The sequence below is a fragment of the Pristis pectinata genome, chromosome 10 (assembly GCF_009764475.1).
Source record: "Pristis pectinata isolate sPriPec2 chromosome 10, sPriPec2.1.pri, whole genome shotgun sequence".
Taxonomy (NCBI): domain Eukaryota; kingdom Metazoa; phylum Chordata; class Chondrichthyes; order Rhinopristiformes; family Pristidae; genus Pristis; species Pristis pectinata.
The window spans coordinates 59,266,652-59,285,563 of NC_067414.1; the positions used below are offsets into that span (position 1 = coordinate 59,266,652).

At 38.5% G+C, this 18,912-nt stretch overlaps 1 protein-coding gene across 11 annotated transcripts in view; it reads left to right on the top strand.

Moving 5' to 3' along the window:
• The window catches only part of LOC127575040 (putative Polycomb group protein ASXL2), a 158,325-nt gene that overhangs the window by 101,318 nt on the left and 38,095 nt on the right, over nt 1-18,912 (top strand). For 7 of the 11 annotated variants that reach the window (XM_052024651.1, XM_052024650.1, XM_052024654.1 and 4 more), the window contains 2 exons: nt 8,612-8,730; nt 15,980-16,094. In XM_052024651.1, the coding sequence (XP_051880611.1) occupies nt 8,612-8,730; nt 15,980-16,094 (234 nt within the window). Of the gene's footprint in view, nt 1-3,160; nt 3,280-8,000; nt 8,033-8,611; nt 8,731-9,191; nt 9,247-15,979; nt 16,095-18,912 lie in introns of those variants that run through there. The other 4 variants (XM_052024656.1, XM_052024659.1, XM_052024661.1 and 1 more) reach the window with 4 other exon arrangements.

The following is an 18,912-nucleotide window of genomic DNA, read 5'->3' on the forward strand; positions in this document are numbered from 1 at the left end:
ATATCTTGGTTGAGACATTAATTTTATTTACAGCGTGGTAACAGGCCCTTCCGGCCCAACGAGTCCACTTTGAATTTAAATTCCAGTTTCATGTTGCAAAAATATGTTTTCAAAAAAAAAAGTTAGACATGTCAAGGTTTTACTGAAAGCTATGGTCATCATTTATCGTGGATAAGAACATAAGAAATAGGAGAAGGGGTCAGCTGTATATGGCCCCTTGACCCTGCTTTGCCCTTCATGGCTGATGTGATTCTAGTCTCGGCCATGTTTTTCTACCAGTTTCCCTGAACCCTTGATTCCCCCATAATCCAGAAATTTGCCTATCTCAACCTTGAACATTATCAGTGACTCAGCAAGAATTTAGGAGCACTGCAGCTAATATTTGATCGAAGCAGTTCTCTTATTCACCAAAGCAGGGACATCCTATCAGATGGGACTTAACATAAGCAGGAAGACTCCATGAAATGTTTTTTTTTATTTATGGTCCTCAATGTTCCTGTTTTCCTGGTGGTACTCTGAAGAAATGTTTTTTTTTCCCGCTGCTTCAGTTTTAAATACTGTGGCTGGATATGGTCTTGGGCATGTTATAGATAGATGAGTGATCAAGTAAGTATATCAAGGGAAGTTGTGATACAATTTGGAGAAACAGAAACTATTAAACAAAATCTAAACAATTTTACTTTGTAATTTGAGCTCCAGGCAAACAAATTAAGTTAACTTAGTGGTGCATTGATACTGAGTGACATTTTCGGTATGATGAGAGGCAAATCTGTTTACATAAGCAAAACTAATTATAGCATGATGTATAAAACTGAAACATCAGGAAATGAAGTTGTGCAAACAAAGAAAGATAGAGTTTTGAATAAACTGATGGCCTCAGCTCTGTATGTCCAGTTCCAAGTATTGTTTTAGAGTGGTGAGGTAGAGGATGGAGCATACTGTATGAGTGTGCAGGCATAATACAGTATGCATGTTGAAGTCATGTACTCTGCCCTTAATGTTTGTGCAATATGTAGGATTAACACCAGTGATGATTAGTAAAAACAATATTTGGGAAACGTAAAGTTGATGGGAATATACACTTTGCTTAGCAATATAAACGAGATCTGAGGTACACAAAAGTGAGTTGTTACAACACTGGCACGGTGAGAGGGAGTAATTACTGAGTGGTTAATTTATATAGCCAGTTTCTATTACCTGTGTGAACTTTACTTTTGCGACATCTTGGTGCAACTCTGCCGCAGCCTGGAACCTCACTTTATTTGTAAAAAGTTGATGAAAAGAAAGAACAAGCTTAGGATTTTTTTTGTCAATGTTCCATGGTATATGTAACGCCAGAGTTGAGAACAATTGTTGTCTAAGGTTGGGATGCTTGGCTCAGGGATGTATATTAAATCCTCTAAAAGTCTTGCATTCAGTTCTTTTCTTGCATTTTCATCATCACCGTCAATGTGTTGTAGCAGCAGTAATTGACCTTGCCTTTTGTGTTCAGGCTTTTCATTTTTCTAAACAATTTGCTTAAGGTACCCCACCAGCAAAGAAGGGCATGTGGGATCCAAGAGTGATCAGGGCAAACAACTCTTTCTCTTTAACCAATAGATTGATAGATTATGAAAAATGTGAATTGGAATGGGTGAATAAAATAGCAAATAGCAAAATAGGTGCACAGAGATATAGAAGAAAGAGACAAAAGGGGGATAAAAGATACTTAATGTGAAATAATCTCCGACTGTCCCTTAAACTTGGAGTACAACTACTCGTGATGGAGAGGTTGATTAGCAATAACAAATACACAATGATTTTAGGAGGTGATTAAGATAAAATGGATAAAATTTAAATTTGCCTGTACCACACAAATGCAATATCGTCAAAGCATTTCAATAGTGATAACCACTGTAAACACAAGACTGAAGATACTGGAATCTGGAGCAAAACATGAGCTGCTGGAGGAACTTAACAGGTCAGGCAGCATCTGTGGAGGAATATAAACATTAGATGCTTCGGGTCAAGGCCCTATATCTGGAGTCCTATAATATCCACTGTATTATTTTGAAAAAAAAGAGTTTTTTAGTTCCAATGTCACACTGCAATGGCACCCTCCCACCAGTGGAGACACTCAAGTGCCGTAGCTGCCCAGAGTGCATAACGAGAGCTGAGAAGTTGCTGTCAAAAATGTAAAGACAATATTTTAATGCAGTGAAATTAATGCAAATGTGATTTCAAAAAAACACGTAAGCAGCGAGGTTTTGATTACAAAAATCTGCAAAGATTTAAGAGTATGCTAGTTGCTGTTGACAGTATCAAGGATATATTTTCTTGGTGACTGCATGGCAGGTACTTGCTGGAAATTGAGACCTGTGCGTACACGTTGCAGTATCCTGGAACTGAGTGCTTCACCATGAATATACTTCCTCATTCAGTGCTGCTCTGCTTCAATTATCTGATTAAGGATTGTTTGTCATGACTTGTATAGCAAGTACTGCAGAGCACAAATTCACATAGTTAGCAAAGTAAATTGTGATGCATACTTTTCATTTGTGCTTGCAAATTATTAGAGAACAAGTACCTTGGTTGTCCTGACAGCTCAGTGATTTAATAATTTGCAGACATGATTATGAATAATTGCTAAATTGCAAGTTGTTAGTCTCGTGGTGATGCTGGATCAGAGGGAAGCAAAAGCTGAGAGGAGGCCAGCTGTTTGCATCAGCCTAGATTTGTATGCAGAAGTACAAGCGTTGACTCTGAAGATGACCAAGGAGATAGGCCAAATCATCAAAGCTTAATCCAATCAGACGCGATGATCTAAATTCATACAACCAAAATTTTGAATCATGGTACTTAAAAAGGAGAGAATGGAAGATTAAAGTGGAAGTTTCTTGTAAGCACAAAGAAAATAAAATTGCTGTTCACTGCTAAAACAGAGGACAGCTTTGCAAATTAAAGCCCTTCACAAAGTGTCAAAATAATCATTTTATTCTACCCTGTGGACTCTGTAACGTGACATCATTTGTTTCATATACTTGGTACAGGAAGCTTGCTGATAAAAATCAACAACCACTTCCTTATAAGTACTGAAATAAAGTCGCAGAAAGCGGAAATGTCGCTTTTTTTTCAAAGAAACACTTTATTTCGCTGACATAAACTATATTACCATGCTAATCGACCAATGAATTGAGGTGTTGAAAACGGCAAAAATTAAGCAGTACAGCAGCTTCAACTGTTTGAGGTGAAGTCAGAAAAAAATGTTGAATAAAAACTTTTATGCCGATCAGTACAAAGGTAAGGAGCGCTGACATTTTGTTGGAACCTTGTGTATGTTGGAAACTCTTAAGTCTGTTAAGTTGTCTAATGTTTGCAAGGGGGCAGAATCACATTTGCATTGGCTGATATTGTGGGTGGAACATCAACTCAAGTTTCATTTGGACATTGTAACTCTGAAGAGTTTTTGCAGAAATACAAGTACGTCCAGCAGCAGGTCTCTGTTTGTGTCAAGCTGTCTCCTTTCTTCTTCAAAGCTGAAAATTAACCACATGATGACTTCTGTCATCTTTGGCACTTGCTTTAAAAATGTAATGTTGATAGGGTGCAGTTCTGTCCCTGATCCGAATTTATGACAGACCTGAAATTGACCAGGTCATTAAAGAAATAATATTGGAGCTTTAAACCTTCTTAAATTATCAGCTTTGGAACACAGAACTTTTTGTTAAGATTTTTTTTTATTATTTGACCAAAATAAATGAGAATAACGTTCTGCCAATTTTGACCATAATATGGCCAATATCATAATACATACTGTTCTGTTGACAGACTTGGTTAAAACTAAAGCTTGTAGAATTTTTGTGCTTCACCACAAGGTGTGCATACACAGTTCATACATTCTATAATCCACAAGGATATCATTCAGATTCTTGTAGCACCTATCCAATAAAAGGAATTGACACCTCCAATATTACACTTCCTGTTCATTGACCAAAAATGAGAAGTTTAACTGTATGAGCATTTGCAAATCTTTGTCTGAAATCATTAAAAAGGAGCAAAATTTTTATTGCTTTCCTGTTTGCTCAATATCGTGACAGTTGCTTCAGTATCAAATTTCCCAAAATATGATGGCAGTCTTGAAATTTAGAACAGAATAAACCTGTTATTTAACACACCTTGCGTGACTATTTCAACTTAATCAACCCTTGATATGTCTCATCTGCAACCAGCAGTCAGTCAATTGAGACAACACTGGTGCATCCTGTCCTGCAGTACCTGACCACATCTAAACTAAATTTAAATTAATTGGAGCAACAGGAGTAGCCTAATGAAATGAAGCTTCAATTGATAATCAGAAAAATAAAGGTATTAAATTGGCTGCTATGCAGTGGAGTAACAGATGATGATGTTGGATTTGAGGTTCCATTTTTGTGTGTGTGTATCTCTGGTTTTCAGAGCACAATGAAATGAACTCCCTGTCTAAGGGGAATCAGTGGAAATTTGCTGTGCTGTGCTGTGCTGACCTGCTGTTGTGACCAGTTTGGCAATGATTCATTGCGTGCAGATTTTTGAACCAGCATGACGGTAGAGGAAACTCTAAGGTGATCACGGCTGCAGCTAGCCTCTATTTACAGTTCTGAATCTCTCGTCCTCTTGTATTTGATTTTGCCCAAAATATGCCAATGCATGAACATAGAACAGTATAGCATGGGAACAGCTCCTTCGACCCATGGTGTCTGTGTTGACCATGATTACAATTTAAACTAATCCCATCTGCCTGCATATGAGCAGAAACTTTGCAGAATCCTACAATATCTTAACTGCACTCCCAGCTTCCAGGAACCAGTTTTTTGTTAATTTCCAAGAGATTGGCATTCGAAAGATTTCGGGTTTGATTTCTAGATCATGTTGAACCAGATGAACCTAGCTAGTAAAGCATTTGGGGCAGTGTTATTGATCTTCACAGATCAAACACAGTGTTTTTTAAAAACAAAATAGTCAGCTTCTGGTTGGTACCCAGTGACTGCTGAGGGGAAATTTGCATACATGATTCTCAGTTGTGACGAGATAGGCTTCCATCTACCCTGATATCTTCCATGATTAAATAGCCTACCAATACCTAAAGACCACACTCTGGGGAGGGGCTGGGGGGGAAATGGGTGAGGCATTGTAAGTGCCCAGATCATTTCTCTGTTGGTAAAAAGAATTGACAAGTCTCGAGACCCAGGTTGGATCAGAAAGCATATTTATATATTTTGCTGCCATTACGCCAGGTGCTGATGTCACAATGCATTGTACAGTTTAAATGCCTTCTGTTGCATTTAAAATCCTGTGATATAAATTTAGTAAATAATTTGCTTTGTTGTATGATTTGAAGGCATGGTCCCTTAAATGCAATTCTGCCCCACACTCTACATGAATTTCTAATCCTTTTTAAAGTCAGTAATTTTTGACTTTACAGTGATGCTACAGTTTGTACTGAACCAGCTGCAGGTTCTCCTTTGTCCTGCTGGTGATGAGAATCCTTCTATTGGACTTGATGTCGGAAAATTACCCAGGAGTCTTGCCCCGATCTCTGTCTAGTAGATCCTGACTCTCAAGAATCTGTGTGGTTAGGTTTACATGTGTCTCCTGGTTAAGGAAGTTGAGGATGGTAATGTTCGTCCAGTCACAAGATGATAGGTAACTAAACTGAGGAACCAGAAGGCTCTTCACTTGCAGTATTAATGATGTGTGGAAAGTTGCCTTGAGGAGAGTAGGGAAAAAGGAAGAAAAATGGAGCTGAAGTTGAAGAATGATATAAATATTTTGTAAAATTTTATTAGTTGTGGTGATTCATTTTTATTACAAAGCCAAAACTGTACGTAAGAATGGTTTTATGTTCCTATGAAAAAGAAACCCTTGAACTGAACTGAAGATGCAAGAGACTGCAGATGCTGGAATCTGGAGCAACAAACAATTTGCTGGAGGAACTCAAGAGGGTCGAGCAGCATCTGTCGGGAGGGGGGATCAAGGGACCTGTCAATGTTTCAGATCGAAATCCCGCATCAGGACTGACCTGAAACGTCGACAATTCCTTTCGACCCGAGACATTGACAATTTCTGTCTCTCCACAACCCCCCCCCCCCCCACCCACAGATGCTGCTTAACTCGCAGAGATCCTCAAGCAGATTGTGTGTTTGCACCTTAAAGTAAAATGCTGGGCAGGACCTGACTTAAAATGTTTTTATCTTAACCATGTCAGGTTGCACAAATTTGCCTGTGATGAAAGTTAATGACCAGAATAACTGAAGATCCATCTGAAAAAGCATACTGATCTTAGAGTAAACATAGCAAGGGGGGGAGGTCACCAAGGTAGGGGGTGGTGCAGAGTTGAGGTTACAAGCAGATAAGCCATGATCTAATTGAATGGGAGGTTCAAGGGGCCTAGTGACCCATTCCTGCTCCTAAATTGTACATTCATGCATTTCTTTTCTAAAGTATTGTGCCTGAAGAACAAAAAATCACCCAGTGTATTAAGTAATTAGAGTTTCTGCATTTGCTGCTGCACACTGACTAAAGGTTCCATTTTCACCTGTGGTTTTTGTTATGTGTTGTGCGCTTTGGCCCAGTGTTTTTATCCAAACCACAATGGAAACCTCGTTCTGGTATAGCTGAACACTCTTAAAAGATGTGTTAATATTTGATGATTTGCCTTCTATTTTGTTGAATTAAGTTAAGTCATGTTTTCTCTGCTTAAGGTCTGGAGACTAAGTGGTTTGGAAGGGGTTAAGAAGATGAAGCACCAGACCATAATGCCCTATGATTCGCAGCAATATCCTGCTGCGACTTTAGTGGGAGACTGGCAGGCTGTCTGGGTATCTGGCAGAAAACTTGCAGGCTCCTGCTAATCACCTACATTAATTACAGCTCATGATGGGAAGCGACCCCATGCGATTTCAAAGCCTTTTCTTGACACACAGGATCAAAGTCTCCAATGTGTTTTCTGGTAACTCTTGTTCTCTGGTTGAGAACTTAACCCCGTTCTGTTCGCAGCAACTAACAGTAAGCTGGAGAAACTCAGCGGGTCAGGCAGCATCTGTGGAGGGAAATGGACGGCTGACATTTATCTGTCCAGATGAAGGGCCTCAACCTGAAACGTCAACTATCCATTTCCCTCCACGATGCTGCTCAGCCATTGAGTTCCTCCAGCTTTTTGTTTGTTGCTCCAGATTCCAGCATCTCCAGTCTCTTGTGTCTCCAGCAGCATCTACTCTTGCAACCAGAGGTTTTACTACTATGTAACATCTAATATTTCGACGGATGGGTGTCAGTTTTGGTCACTGTACAAATGTATTTATTTAAATGTCCTGCTTCTTTTCCCTCTAGTGGCCATTACATGCTTTGTCTTGTAATGCTGTCATTAATGCAGGTGATCAGCAGTGATTGGCCATCAGTGCCTTCATAGGAAACCTCCTGGGGTTTGAAAGTCAGTGCTTTCAACTTGGATTGTCCTATCCCAGCCAAGCCAAAATCAAGTATGTGGTGCCTGAGTCATGAAGAATTTGAACCTCTGTTGTTTGCAAACTTTTTTTTCGCTAATGTGGAGTAAAAACATGAAGAACTGGAAGAAATGAAACACCCGTGACCTTTTAGTTTAACACTTGACATTCAAGAAAGACTGACCTACTTTTCTCATCACATTAGGGTTTTGTGCAGCTTAAAGACAACTCATAAAACATAGATTTACAGCCAGTCCTATCAATGCTATCTTCTTGGCAACACTTTTTGTATTTTTGGGTGATGATAATGTACTATTTAATGCAAGCTTAGAACAGGTTTATAGAAGTGATTTGGTTACGGCTTCTTGCTCAAAGTTTGAGGCATTGTGCATTATGCAACTGTGCAGCTGAATTGGTAACAGCAAGTCTTATTATTTCCTTTTTCTATATTATTCCCTGCCTTTGTGGTGTGAAAGGAAAATATACTCGGTGTGATGTAGAACTGGCTACGGTGGAGAGAGCTAACATTAAAAACAATGGCATATGGCATCAAAGGTGAACGTTGGAATGATGTAAGAGAACAAGCAGACTAGAACAAACTTCTGAAACCTGTGTAATGATAAGCATCTTGTACGCATTAGAAAGGGTATAATTAATACCAAGTGTAATTTGAAAGTATCCATCTAATTTTAGTGCTTAAGAATGTTAACTCACAGATCAGATCAGATCACCTCAAGTATCTTTTTTTTACAAAAGTATGGAAGGAAACCTTTTGGTTTTGCTCCAGCTATTTTACAGCTATCTTCCTTGAGTTCAATTGTCAGAATGGCAGTGTTTTTTATAGTGGAGAATTGGGCTAGAAAATGTCAACTATATACTGGGGAGAGATTATTTTTTTGTGTGGATCCTCGTTACTTTGCTGATTGTTATGTCATGCTGGCTTTCAGTGCACATGCTGATCATTTACATGCTGAATAGTTTAAAAACTGCAATGTGATTATTCCACAATAACTGCATTTATTATTGGAAAATGACAACCCTGCTACTACCCAGTACCTCAGGGAGTATTGACAGGTGGAAAATCTGACAATTGTCTATTAACATCATGTATTTTATTCACTGTATTAATTTTTTTTATTTCTTTTTCCAAGTCTCATCCAGGTTATCACCTCAACCAGCCTCACCTCAGTCAAGCTGTCCCTCGCCCTCCATCACACAGAATAAGGTTATGTCTCCATCCCAGAAGCACAGCAAGAAGGCTCTCAAACAGGTTAGCCTCTTATCCATTCCAAACTGAATCCAGTGTCTTTTTAGCAGTCTCATAAATATCCCAGACTTGGAGCCAACAATTGATTTGTTATTAACTTAAGCTGAACAAATGAACCAAGCATTCAAAATTCAGCAAATTGTATCACTGGGAAGATTTTCACAAGATCACAAGATAAAGGAGCAGAAGTAGGCCATTCGGCCCATCGAGTCTGCTCCATGAGCTAAACTAAACTATTCCTATCTAGCCCCAATTTCCGGCCTTTTCCCCATATCCCTTGATACCTTGACTAATTAGATACAGTGGCATGCAAAAGTTTGGGCAGCCCTGGTCAAAATTTCTGTTACTGTGAATAGCTAAGCGAGTAAAAGATGACCTGATTTCCAAAAGGCATAAAGTTAAAGATGACACATTTCTTTAATATTTTAAGCAAGATTACTTCTTTATTTCCATCTTTTACAGTTTCAAGATAACAAAAACGGAAAAGGGCCTGAAGCAAAAGTTTGGGCACCCTGCATGGTCAGTACTTAGTAACACCCCCTTTGGCAAGCATCGCAGCTTGTAAATGCTTTCTGTAGCCAGCTAAGAGTCTTTCAATTCTTGTTTGGGGGATTTTTGCCCATTCTTCCTTGCAAAAGACTTTTGCTTCGGGCCCTTTTCCTTTTTTAAATATTAAAGAAATGTGTCATCTTTAACCTTATGCCTTTTGGAAATCAGGTCATCTTTTACTCGCTTAGCTATTCACAGTAACAGAAATTTTGACTGGGGGTGCCCAAACTTTTGCATGCCACTGTACCTATCAATCTCCTCCTTAAACACCACCAATGATCGGGCCGCCACAGCTGTATGTGGCAAAGAATTCCATAAATCCACGACCCTTTTGTCGTGATTTTGTCCAGATCTTTTTTTTTAGACTTCATACTGTATCATTATATTTTCAGAAACTTTAGGCCAAGAATAGTTGCAATTTTTCTGATTTAATATTTTGTTTTAATTAGTCTAAGTTAACAAAATAAATTATGTAAAATAGATGTATAAAATAAAAAATAAAAGCTTAACTGTTTATTTTTTGTGTATCACCCCTTCAAATCCTTTAAGGGGCCATGCCACGCATCAAATTGAATGTTGAGGGAAACCTGGAAAAGAAGAAATCTTCAGTTAAAAATCTTCAGTTAAAAATCTTCAGTTAAGAAGGAGATTGAAAGTGTCATGTTCTCCATGGTTACAGAACCTATACAAGCAAATGTTTTTAATTTGTCAATAAGACCATTGTGGATTTAATATGATCTTTATAACTGTTTAAGTAATGTTGCGATTGTGCCAATTTTCTTCTGAGGAGGAAATGATGAGCATGAATGTGAAGGCCAGTTTACCATGAGTCCAGATATTTTTATTTACTGATGAATTAAGAATTTCCCTGCCCAGTTTTTTTCCAGATTCTAGAGATGTGAAGCAAAATGATAGAGTATAGGATATCGGGGCCTGCTGTGATGGGGATAGTTGGGACTTGTCTGAATCTATGTGCCTGTAATGCTGCTGCAAGCAATGTTTTCTTTGTACCTGTACCTTGCCGTACTTGTGCATAACAACAATAAACTCGACTTGACTTGCAATTCAGGAATTGATAGAGTGATCAGCAGTAATATGCAGGATGTCAGTACGAGTTGGGAGTTGTAGCCAAAGAATGCAAGATAATGATTGACTTGTCTGGTAGGTGTCCCTGGAATGCACATTGATGTTCACTCCTGGGATGATGCATTCCAATTTTCCACACAGTTCTTCAAAAGCAATATTGCATGTTAGTTGTTACAATGCATCACTCCAGAAAACTGGCTGAGTGTCCTGACAATAATTACTTGGTTTTCAATCCCAGCAGTGTCCTCTAGAGCTAATCACACTGGAATTTGACAGTTACGAGGCTACAATCTTAACTTTTGTGGGTTGGGCATGTACAAGTGCTCTTATGGTTGTATTTTTGTTCTCTTTCACCTTATGGGGTGGGGGGGGGGGGGGGGAAACTGATGAGAATGATTCATAGTTCCCATCCAGCCTCAGTCCCCTCCACCACCGAAGCAAGGGATTGTTCTCAAGGTCCAGCTCTGCCACTGTGGAGGCCAATAGGCTTCCATTCATTCACAACATCAGTTTACACAAGAAAACTTATCCACTGTTGAATGGCCTTGCTGGAATATGAACTCTAGGCCGTTATTTGTCTAGCAGTGTTTTGCAGAAGTTTTGTCAATTTATGAGATGACTGTGAATGGCTCGGAGATTAAGTTATGCCATTTCCCAGGTAAATCCCCTGGAACTCATAGAAGCAATGTTGAGTCCTTGGTGCTACATTGTGTTATGAATGAACCTGACAAGAAGTTTTATCAATGATTTGAATGAGCATTTTATTGTAGAAAACTTCTCCATTTGTATCTGCCTCCCTGGTTCTGCTACTTTCTTGATCAACACAATCCAGTCACTGTACTACTCTCAACAGTTTTAACATTAGAGACGAAAGCAATGCTCCAATCTCACATTAAAAGGTTACCATCAGTTCAAGTGATTGCTAACTTAGACTGAACAGTAAAATTAAGGGAAGAAATCAAAGGTAGAAAGCGTGTCCTGAATGCTGATTGCTTTGGAGGAATGAGATAATCTGAGGGTAATGGCATCCTTTGGGCATACTTGCTTAGCATGTCCCCACCCCCTCCTCTCATTTCCAGTCAAACCAACTGTGGGGCACTTAAAGCTGAGACTAAAACAGAAGACACAGCAGTAGATTTTCACTAGGATTTACTATTGGTAGCTTTCAGATAAATGTTGTGAAGCCACAATAGGCTTCTTAACTTGAAGACTTATTAAAATAATATTGTGTTTAATCATATCCTAGTGACCCAATGTTTTGTTCTTTTGCATACATTAAAATTTTGTCTTAAGCAGCATTCAAATCATCTGTTCTCTCTTTCTGTTGTATCAGAAGAATAATTTCAACAGCAAAATAAAATTTGATATATAAAGTTTAAATAACATACCTTCTTTGAGAAATCTCCATATCTAACCGCAATTGCATCCTTATGAGTATTAATAATACGAGATTCAGATTTGTTCATAAATATCAGTGCAAGCTAACTGGAACTATTAAACTGATTGTGAGAGTGACTTGCATATATTTTGCACAAAATGAAGGCAATGATGATTCTAATCTCTCATATTTAAATGAGGCAACCCGTTTGAGGACTCTTTTCTTGTTTGATGTTTTAATTACTATTGCAGGAACAATGCAGAGTGGCAGGAATTGCTCTCTCAGGGAACATTATGTAATCAATTGTAAAATTGAAATAATGCAGCTTTCTGCTGCCCTCCTTTCTCCCCCATTTGTTTGGCAAAGTGCTCTGTACACAAGCTGCAGAGGCTGTATTTTGTTTCTGGTAACAGGAATGTTAATGTCATTGTTGACTTCCTTTAAATGTTTAGGTGCTGGATCTCAGCATGAAAGATAATCGAGTATCTCCTTCAATGACTTTGTCATCTACAACTGTAATAGGTCATAAATTAATTTCCCATTTTAATTCCTTTTGTTTTTCTGGGGCAGAAGATTCAGAGCCTTTGATCTGTGGAAGTTCCCTTGTCCCTATTATCAGAGGATATTGGATTTGAGTCCCACTCTAGAGATGTGACAGTCAATAGACGACAAGTTAAGTGCTATACGATTGGTGAATATCAGAAATAGGAGCAGGCCAGATGGGTCTTCAACTGTGGTGCTGTGCAGTAAGGAAACAGCTGATCTGATGTTAGGATAGTGAGGTTCCTCTGTCTACTACTGTCTTGAATGTATTCAGTAAAGTGGGCATCACAGTTCTTTGTGTTGGAGAATTCCAAAGATTCACTATCTTCTGAAAGGAGAAATTCCTCCAGAAATGAATGATCCTTCATTTGGAAACAATGCTACCTGGTTTAAGATTCTTCCATGAGGGAAAACATTCTCTCAGCACCCTCAGAATCTTGTATCCTTCAGTAAAATCACCTGTCATTCTTCTAAATTCCAATGGGTACTGGCCCAACATGGTCAAATTTTTCTCCAGAAGACATCCTTGCCGTCCCTGGAATTGACAAAATGAAACTTCTCTGTAATGCTTCCAGAGCAAGTACATTCCTCCTGAAACGAGGAGATCAAAACTGTATGCAATGCATAGACACAAGAGATTCTACAGATGCTGGAATCTGGAGCAACACACACAAAATGCTGGAGGAACTCGGCAGGTCAGGCAGCATCTATGGAGGGAAATAAACAGTCAATGTTTTGGGTTGAGACACTTCATCAGGGCTGGAAAGGAAGAGGGGCAGAAGCCAAAATAAAAAGGTTGGGGGAGGAGCACAGGCTGGCAGGTGATAGGTGAGTCCAGGTGAGAGGGGGAGGGTAGGTGGGTGGGGGAGGGGGGAATGATGTGAGAAGCTGGGAGATGACGGGTAGAAGAGGCAGAGGGCAAAACACTCCAGGTGTGAGTTCTCCTCCCATGTATACAGTTGTAGCATGACTTCCAAACATTTACACCGCACCTCCTTTGCAACAAAGCCTAATTTACCATTTGCCTTCCAAATTACCTGCATGTTAACTTGCCGTGTTTCATATACAAAGGCAGCCAAATTTCTATTTCCATTTAAACAGTATTCTACCATAATATTCTTCCTTCCAGAGTCTAAGCTCACATTTTCCCACATTATACTTCATCTGCCAAATGTTTGCTCTCTCACAACCCATCTGTATCTCTTAGCAGACTTTTTTTATCCTCTTTTCATTTCCATCTATCTCTGTATTGTCAACAAATTTAACTACAGTGCATTTTGTCCCATTATCTAGGCCATTAATATAGATTGTAGATAGCTGTCGCACCCCATCGTATAACCTGAAAATGACTCATTTATCACAGTTCCGTTTTCTGTTAATTGGTCAGTCCTCTATCCACCTGAGTTAACCAGAGTACAGTTACAAGCCAAAAGAGGGCACAGTGTTATGGTTAAGACGTTACATGGCCTGCCTTGTTAGTAGGAAGTGAAATGTTCTGTCACACTTTTTCCAAAGTAGAATTTCCAAAGGAAGTTCTTCCTGGCAACCTGACCAATATTATGGTTTTCCAGAGAACTGCTGCCAGTTCTGTGTGGAAGATGTGTTTAGTAATTTAAAACGTGAATGTCAACGCTACTGAGAAACATTAAGTATTTTAAGCTGGGGGCATAGCAGTATTGGCTTCCGGTTTGCTTTTAGCATTTTTAAAGGCAACAACCTGCCACATGATTCATTTTGTGCCTGGAAGGCAGAAAGGTGTGTGTGAGGTTAGCAATGGACAGGTACTTTCCTGCTACCAGGAAATTCTCTCTCTGTAATATTCCAGTTATATTAATGTGTATGAAAGCTTGATTTGTGTAAATTGGCTGCCTTGCTTCCATATAATAACAGTGATCATGTTTTAAGAAAAGCTTGTTGGGTGTCAAGCACTTTAGGATATGCTGAAGTTGTGAATGGCATGATACAGACGTAGGCCTTTCTCCCTTTACATCTGGCTTGCACGTTATTCAGTGAAAGGATGTGTTCAGCCAGAGACCCCTCTTCTAATTGGGAGGTAGCTCTTGTGGAAATTGTGCTTGTGTTAGAGGAGATAAAGAAAAAAATGCACAGGTGAATGCCGTGTCAACACATGCCATCTATGATCGAATATGAAAAATAGTCATTGAGATGAAATGTTATAAAGTCATTGGCACTCATTGATCCCAAATGAATGTGTGCAGCATCCATAATTTCTGTACGTTGAGGCATCCATAATTTCTGGAAGTTGCCAGTTTCTAAACATTGTTTTCATTTCTACACATCAATAAGTTGGACACACAAAAAAATGCAGCTTTCAACTGTGTTGTCCCGTTGTTTACGTTACTGGAGTATATCCAAATAAAAGGATATAAAAGCTTTATGTAGTTTTATATTGTAAGGTAAATATTCCTTATTTCTTGGGTGGCAGCGTAACCTCATTTCGCATATCCTGTTGAAGGCAACATCATTAACGTAGTGGAATGAGGAATATCATATAAATGCAGTTAGCGTTCATACACTCTTGAAGGTGTCTGTAATTTTTAATGTCAAAAATAAAAGGCAGATTTTAAGACATTTGTACAAAAACAGTGCTTGAAAAGTGACAGTTTTTTTTGTCAAAGGTAAAAGTTGGTCATAACCTTTTCCAAGAGTACTTCCTCATGAAGATGCCTACCTTTAATTCAAAGGAAACAACATTAATGCAGTGACTCTGGGGCAAAGTCCCATTCATGATAAGGTTGTGGGTTGACTTGACATCTCTTGAGGGTCATAGGAAGAAAAATGATTTAGTCCTTGTAGTTGAGTGGACAAAAACAATGGCACAATGAAATCGGCACAAATATGTTCTGCAGTTAATATAATGCACTTTTGGAGTTAGACAAGCCAGAATAGTAAACGTTTTGGGAGATCGTATTACCCCACTGGAGAAATAATTTTCTCTGGTCATGAAGAGGACTTGTGTATTTTATTTAACCAATGTATCGTGGCACTTGAATGTGCCTGATTATCATTTAGTAGTTTTTCTGAGGCCATTTATTACTTCTAACCTACAAAATGCACAAATACTAGAAGAGCTGGTCAGTAGTTGTTCCAAGTAATTTCATATTTTACAAAGAAAATTAACTGCTCTGGAAATTGGTAATAGTGGAATTTTTAATAACTGCTAACACCTGCAAGTCACAACATGTCAAATGGAATCCCTTATTTTGATTTCACCTCAACAATTTGAGAAATCTTGATTTGGAGATTTTTATATGTCATTTCTGTGAGAGTACAATTTTGCTATTCTACTATCAGCTCTGGGTACAAAGGAAATACTGCTTTCTTATTTTCTTCATTTTCCAGATCATTTATCTTGTATCAAATCTTTTATCAAAATACAGAAGCTTTGCACTCCTTAGAATGTGCACACAAGAGTTCATTATTAGTTTAGAATTGATGTTTATAGTTACAGATTGTAATAACCATGTGTTCATATCTTATGAATAATTTCTATCCATATTTTACACAAAATATTTTTTTTAAAGAAGTATCTATTGGGCAAGTCTGTCACAATTATGACATTTTATCCTACAAGTTAAGAAAATCAATTGGTATGATAAAAAATCATTTTATGTATTCGTCCTTATTAATAGATATTGTTCAATTGACCAGAGAGAACTCTTTTTCTACCCACAGGCTCTGAAACAGCAGCAACAGAGAAAACAGTGCCGTCCTGGTTTAACAGTGTCCTCCAACCCAAGGCTGTTGCTGAAGTCTGTGAAAGCTGCTGACCAAGCAGGGTCTAAGACTGGTATGTTTTAAACTGTTATTTCCCAAAGATGGTAATTTCTTCTATGTAACAAAAATAATAATGTCACATTATGGGTTCGTTCTTTATGAATATTTTAGCTTTTATCCCACATGGTTTATTTCTGTGTTTGAACAGCAATTGCAGTTATAACTAAAAATTATAACTAAAGTAACAAATCAGTATGCAAGAATTGTGAATACAAGAGGACCATTTGTTAATTTAAAGCATGTGGTGTCTAAACATGAGTGTGTCGGTTAAGTACAGTTTTGTGAGGATTGATGGGAGTATGTTCCAAAACATGAGGTGTTTTTGTGAACGCAACTCTTATCTGTAAGCTGTGGGATATAATTTGATGCAAAAGCAATGTCTTGAACAATGCAATAGGGTGTGGCCATAAATGCTTTAAACATACTCTGAAGTTATTAGCAATCAAGATGAGCTCAGTTTCACAAAGCAGTTAATTCACCAAAAGAAGCTGTTCACATAGGATATTTTAATAATAACTACGTTAAAATCTCAAAGTGACCTGCAAGAGATTGATTTAGACGATTCAAGTCATCAACATTTTGGAGAATTGCTTCTCTGTTAAATGTGCCTTTTAAAGGAAATTAATGTAAAATAGCTCCTAATGTCCTGTTTAATATGAGGGTAAATGTTCTGCTTCTGCACTTGGAGCACACTTTGCAAGCACGTGCTGTGAAATCCCAAACCAATTTCTTTGGCCATTAAAATTCATGAATAGAAAATGATAATCTCTATGTGTGATCCCAGTGTATGCCAGAGTTCATGGTGCAAAAATTACTCCAGGCAATGACAGAGTGTTATAGTACAGAAGGAGGCCATTCTGCCTATTGCACCTGTGCAGTTCGTGATTGAGCTGCCTCACTATCCCTCTCCTCCTGTCCCCATATCTAATAAATATTCACCTACAAGTACTGATCCAGTAACCTTTTGAATGTTGTTATTGAATCTGGTTCCACCAGCATTTCAAGAAATGCATTTGAGACTTCCTGCATGTGTTTCTTATGCAACTTCAGCTCTTTTCCCCATTTCTGTTGCATTTCATGGAAACGTGAACCACAAAATGTGAAAATAGCAGTGGCTTCAGTTTGTTGAATATTTATCATGTTAATTTGGGTGAGAGGAAGAGATGCTTTCAATGGTGTGTTGTTATTTTATTGGAAATGATAAAAAAAAATATCAGATCAATCAAAAGAAAATGAGCAGACATAATTTTAAAGTCTCTCTTCATGCATTTGCCTCTGCATCAAGTTTTTTGTTTTGGCTAGAATTATTCTCCCTCTGTAGTAAACCCTTATTTCTGTCTAAAAAAAACTCTTGTTCCAACTGGAGACCCCATTCTGGCTTCTTAACCTCTTCTGATCTTTTCATTGCAAACAACTTGCTGGATATTAGTCATTTCAGTTTATCCATTGTTTGAAAATTGGGGGGAGAAAAACTGCAGATGCAGGAAATCTGAAACAAAAACAGAAAATACTGAAAAAACTCAACAGGTCAGGCAGCATCTGTGGAAAGAGAATTAACCAACAAACAACCTGCTGGAAGAACTCAGTGGATCAAGCAGCATCTTTGGGAGGAAAGGAATTGTCGACATTTTGGGTCGAAACCCTGCATCAGGACCACTGAGTTCTTCCAGTAGATTGTTTTTTGCTCCAGATTTCAGCATCTGCAGTCTCTTACGTCTCTAAGAGAATTAACCACTCAGGTTGAAGACCCATTGCTGATTCTGATGAAGTTGTTTCTCTTTCCACTGATGCTGCCTGACTTGCTCAGTGTTTCCAGAATTTCCTGCTTTTATTTATACTCCCTTTGCTCACTTAGACCAAACTTCTGAACTTGCAGCCACTGTACTCTTGGTGCAACATGACCATTGCCATAAAGCATGATGTTGAGCATACGGTTGTTGTTGACTCATTGATCTGGCATCTTGTGGTGACTGAATGTTGACAACCTGGCGTGATTGCTTGGACTCAATATTAGACCATTGTTTCCCTGACCCGTCTCTGGTTTTATCTCCTCTTCACCATCACCAATTCCACAGAACCCAACCATGCCCAGACCATTCAACCTACTTCCATAAACTGAACTGCCACACAGAGAAATTGCCTTGTCATTTCTTGTTGGAGCTACAACTTCTCCATTTGAACAGTTTCCAGTTTCTCTGTATTAATCTTCTCATTTCAGTCATGTGCATACAAATCCTCTATACCTCCCTTGCCTTTGGATTCCCTTTTTCTTCTTAACATGGAGGTCCCATCAGTTCCCGTCCACCAACTGTTCAACTTGGCTGAACTTTTTCTTGAGTTGAATAATTTCATCCGAAACCATTCTCTTTCTCTCAACAAAGTATATTGCTATGGGAACCCCAAATGTGTCTGAGCTGTACACTCAATGGGATGGTAGAGCATTCGTTTTTCAAGCTCTGTTCATGTCCTCATCTTCACCTCCCTTCAGTGCGAAAGTAACAGAGATAGTGTAGGAATATGGAAGTGTATGAGATTTTAAACAAATACCCTAGAATACATGTGGAATATAACTGAAATTATTGAGAGCCAAGGGTCCATTGAAGTCAAGGAGCTTAATCAGTAATAGTTATGTTGTTTGTTCCAAGTATGCCATGCAAATTGATTAAGATGTTTGGTGAATTCAGTTTGCTGATTATATCACTTGTTTCCCAAGGCAGCAAACCAACTGAACATAATATCCTTTGGAGGCCCTTCATCCACATGAAGAGCAGGCCTGAGTTTGCTTAGCTGAGTGCATGCAGGGGTAGTAATGAAAACAGTGATCCACTGCT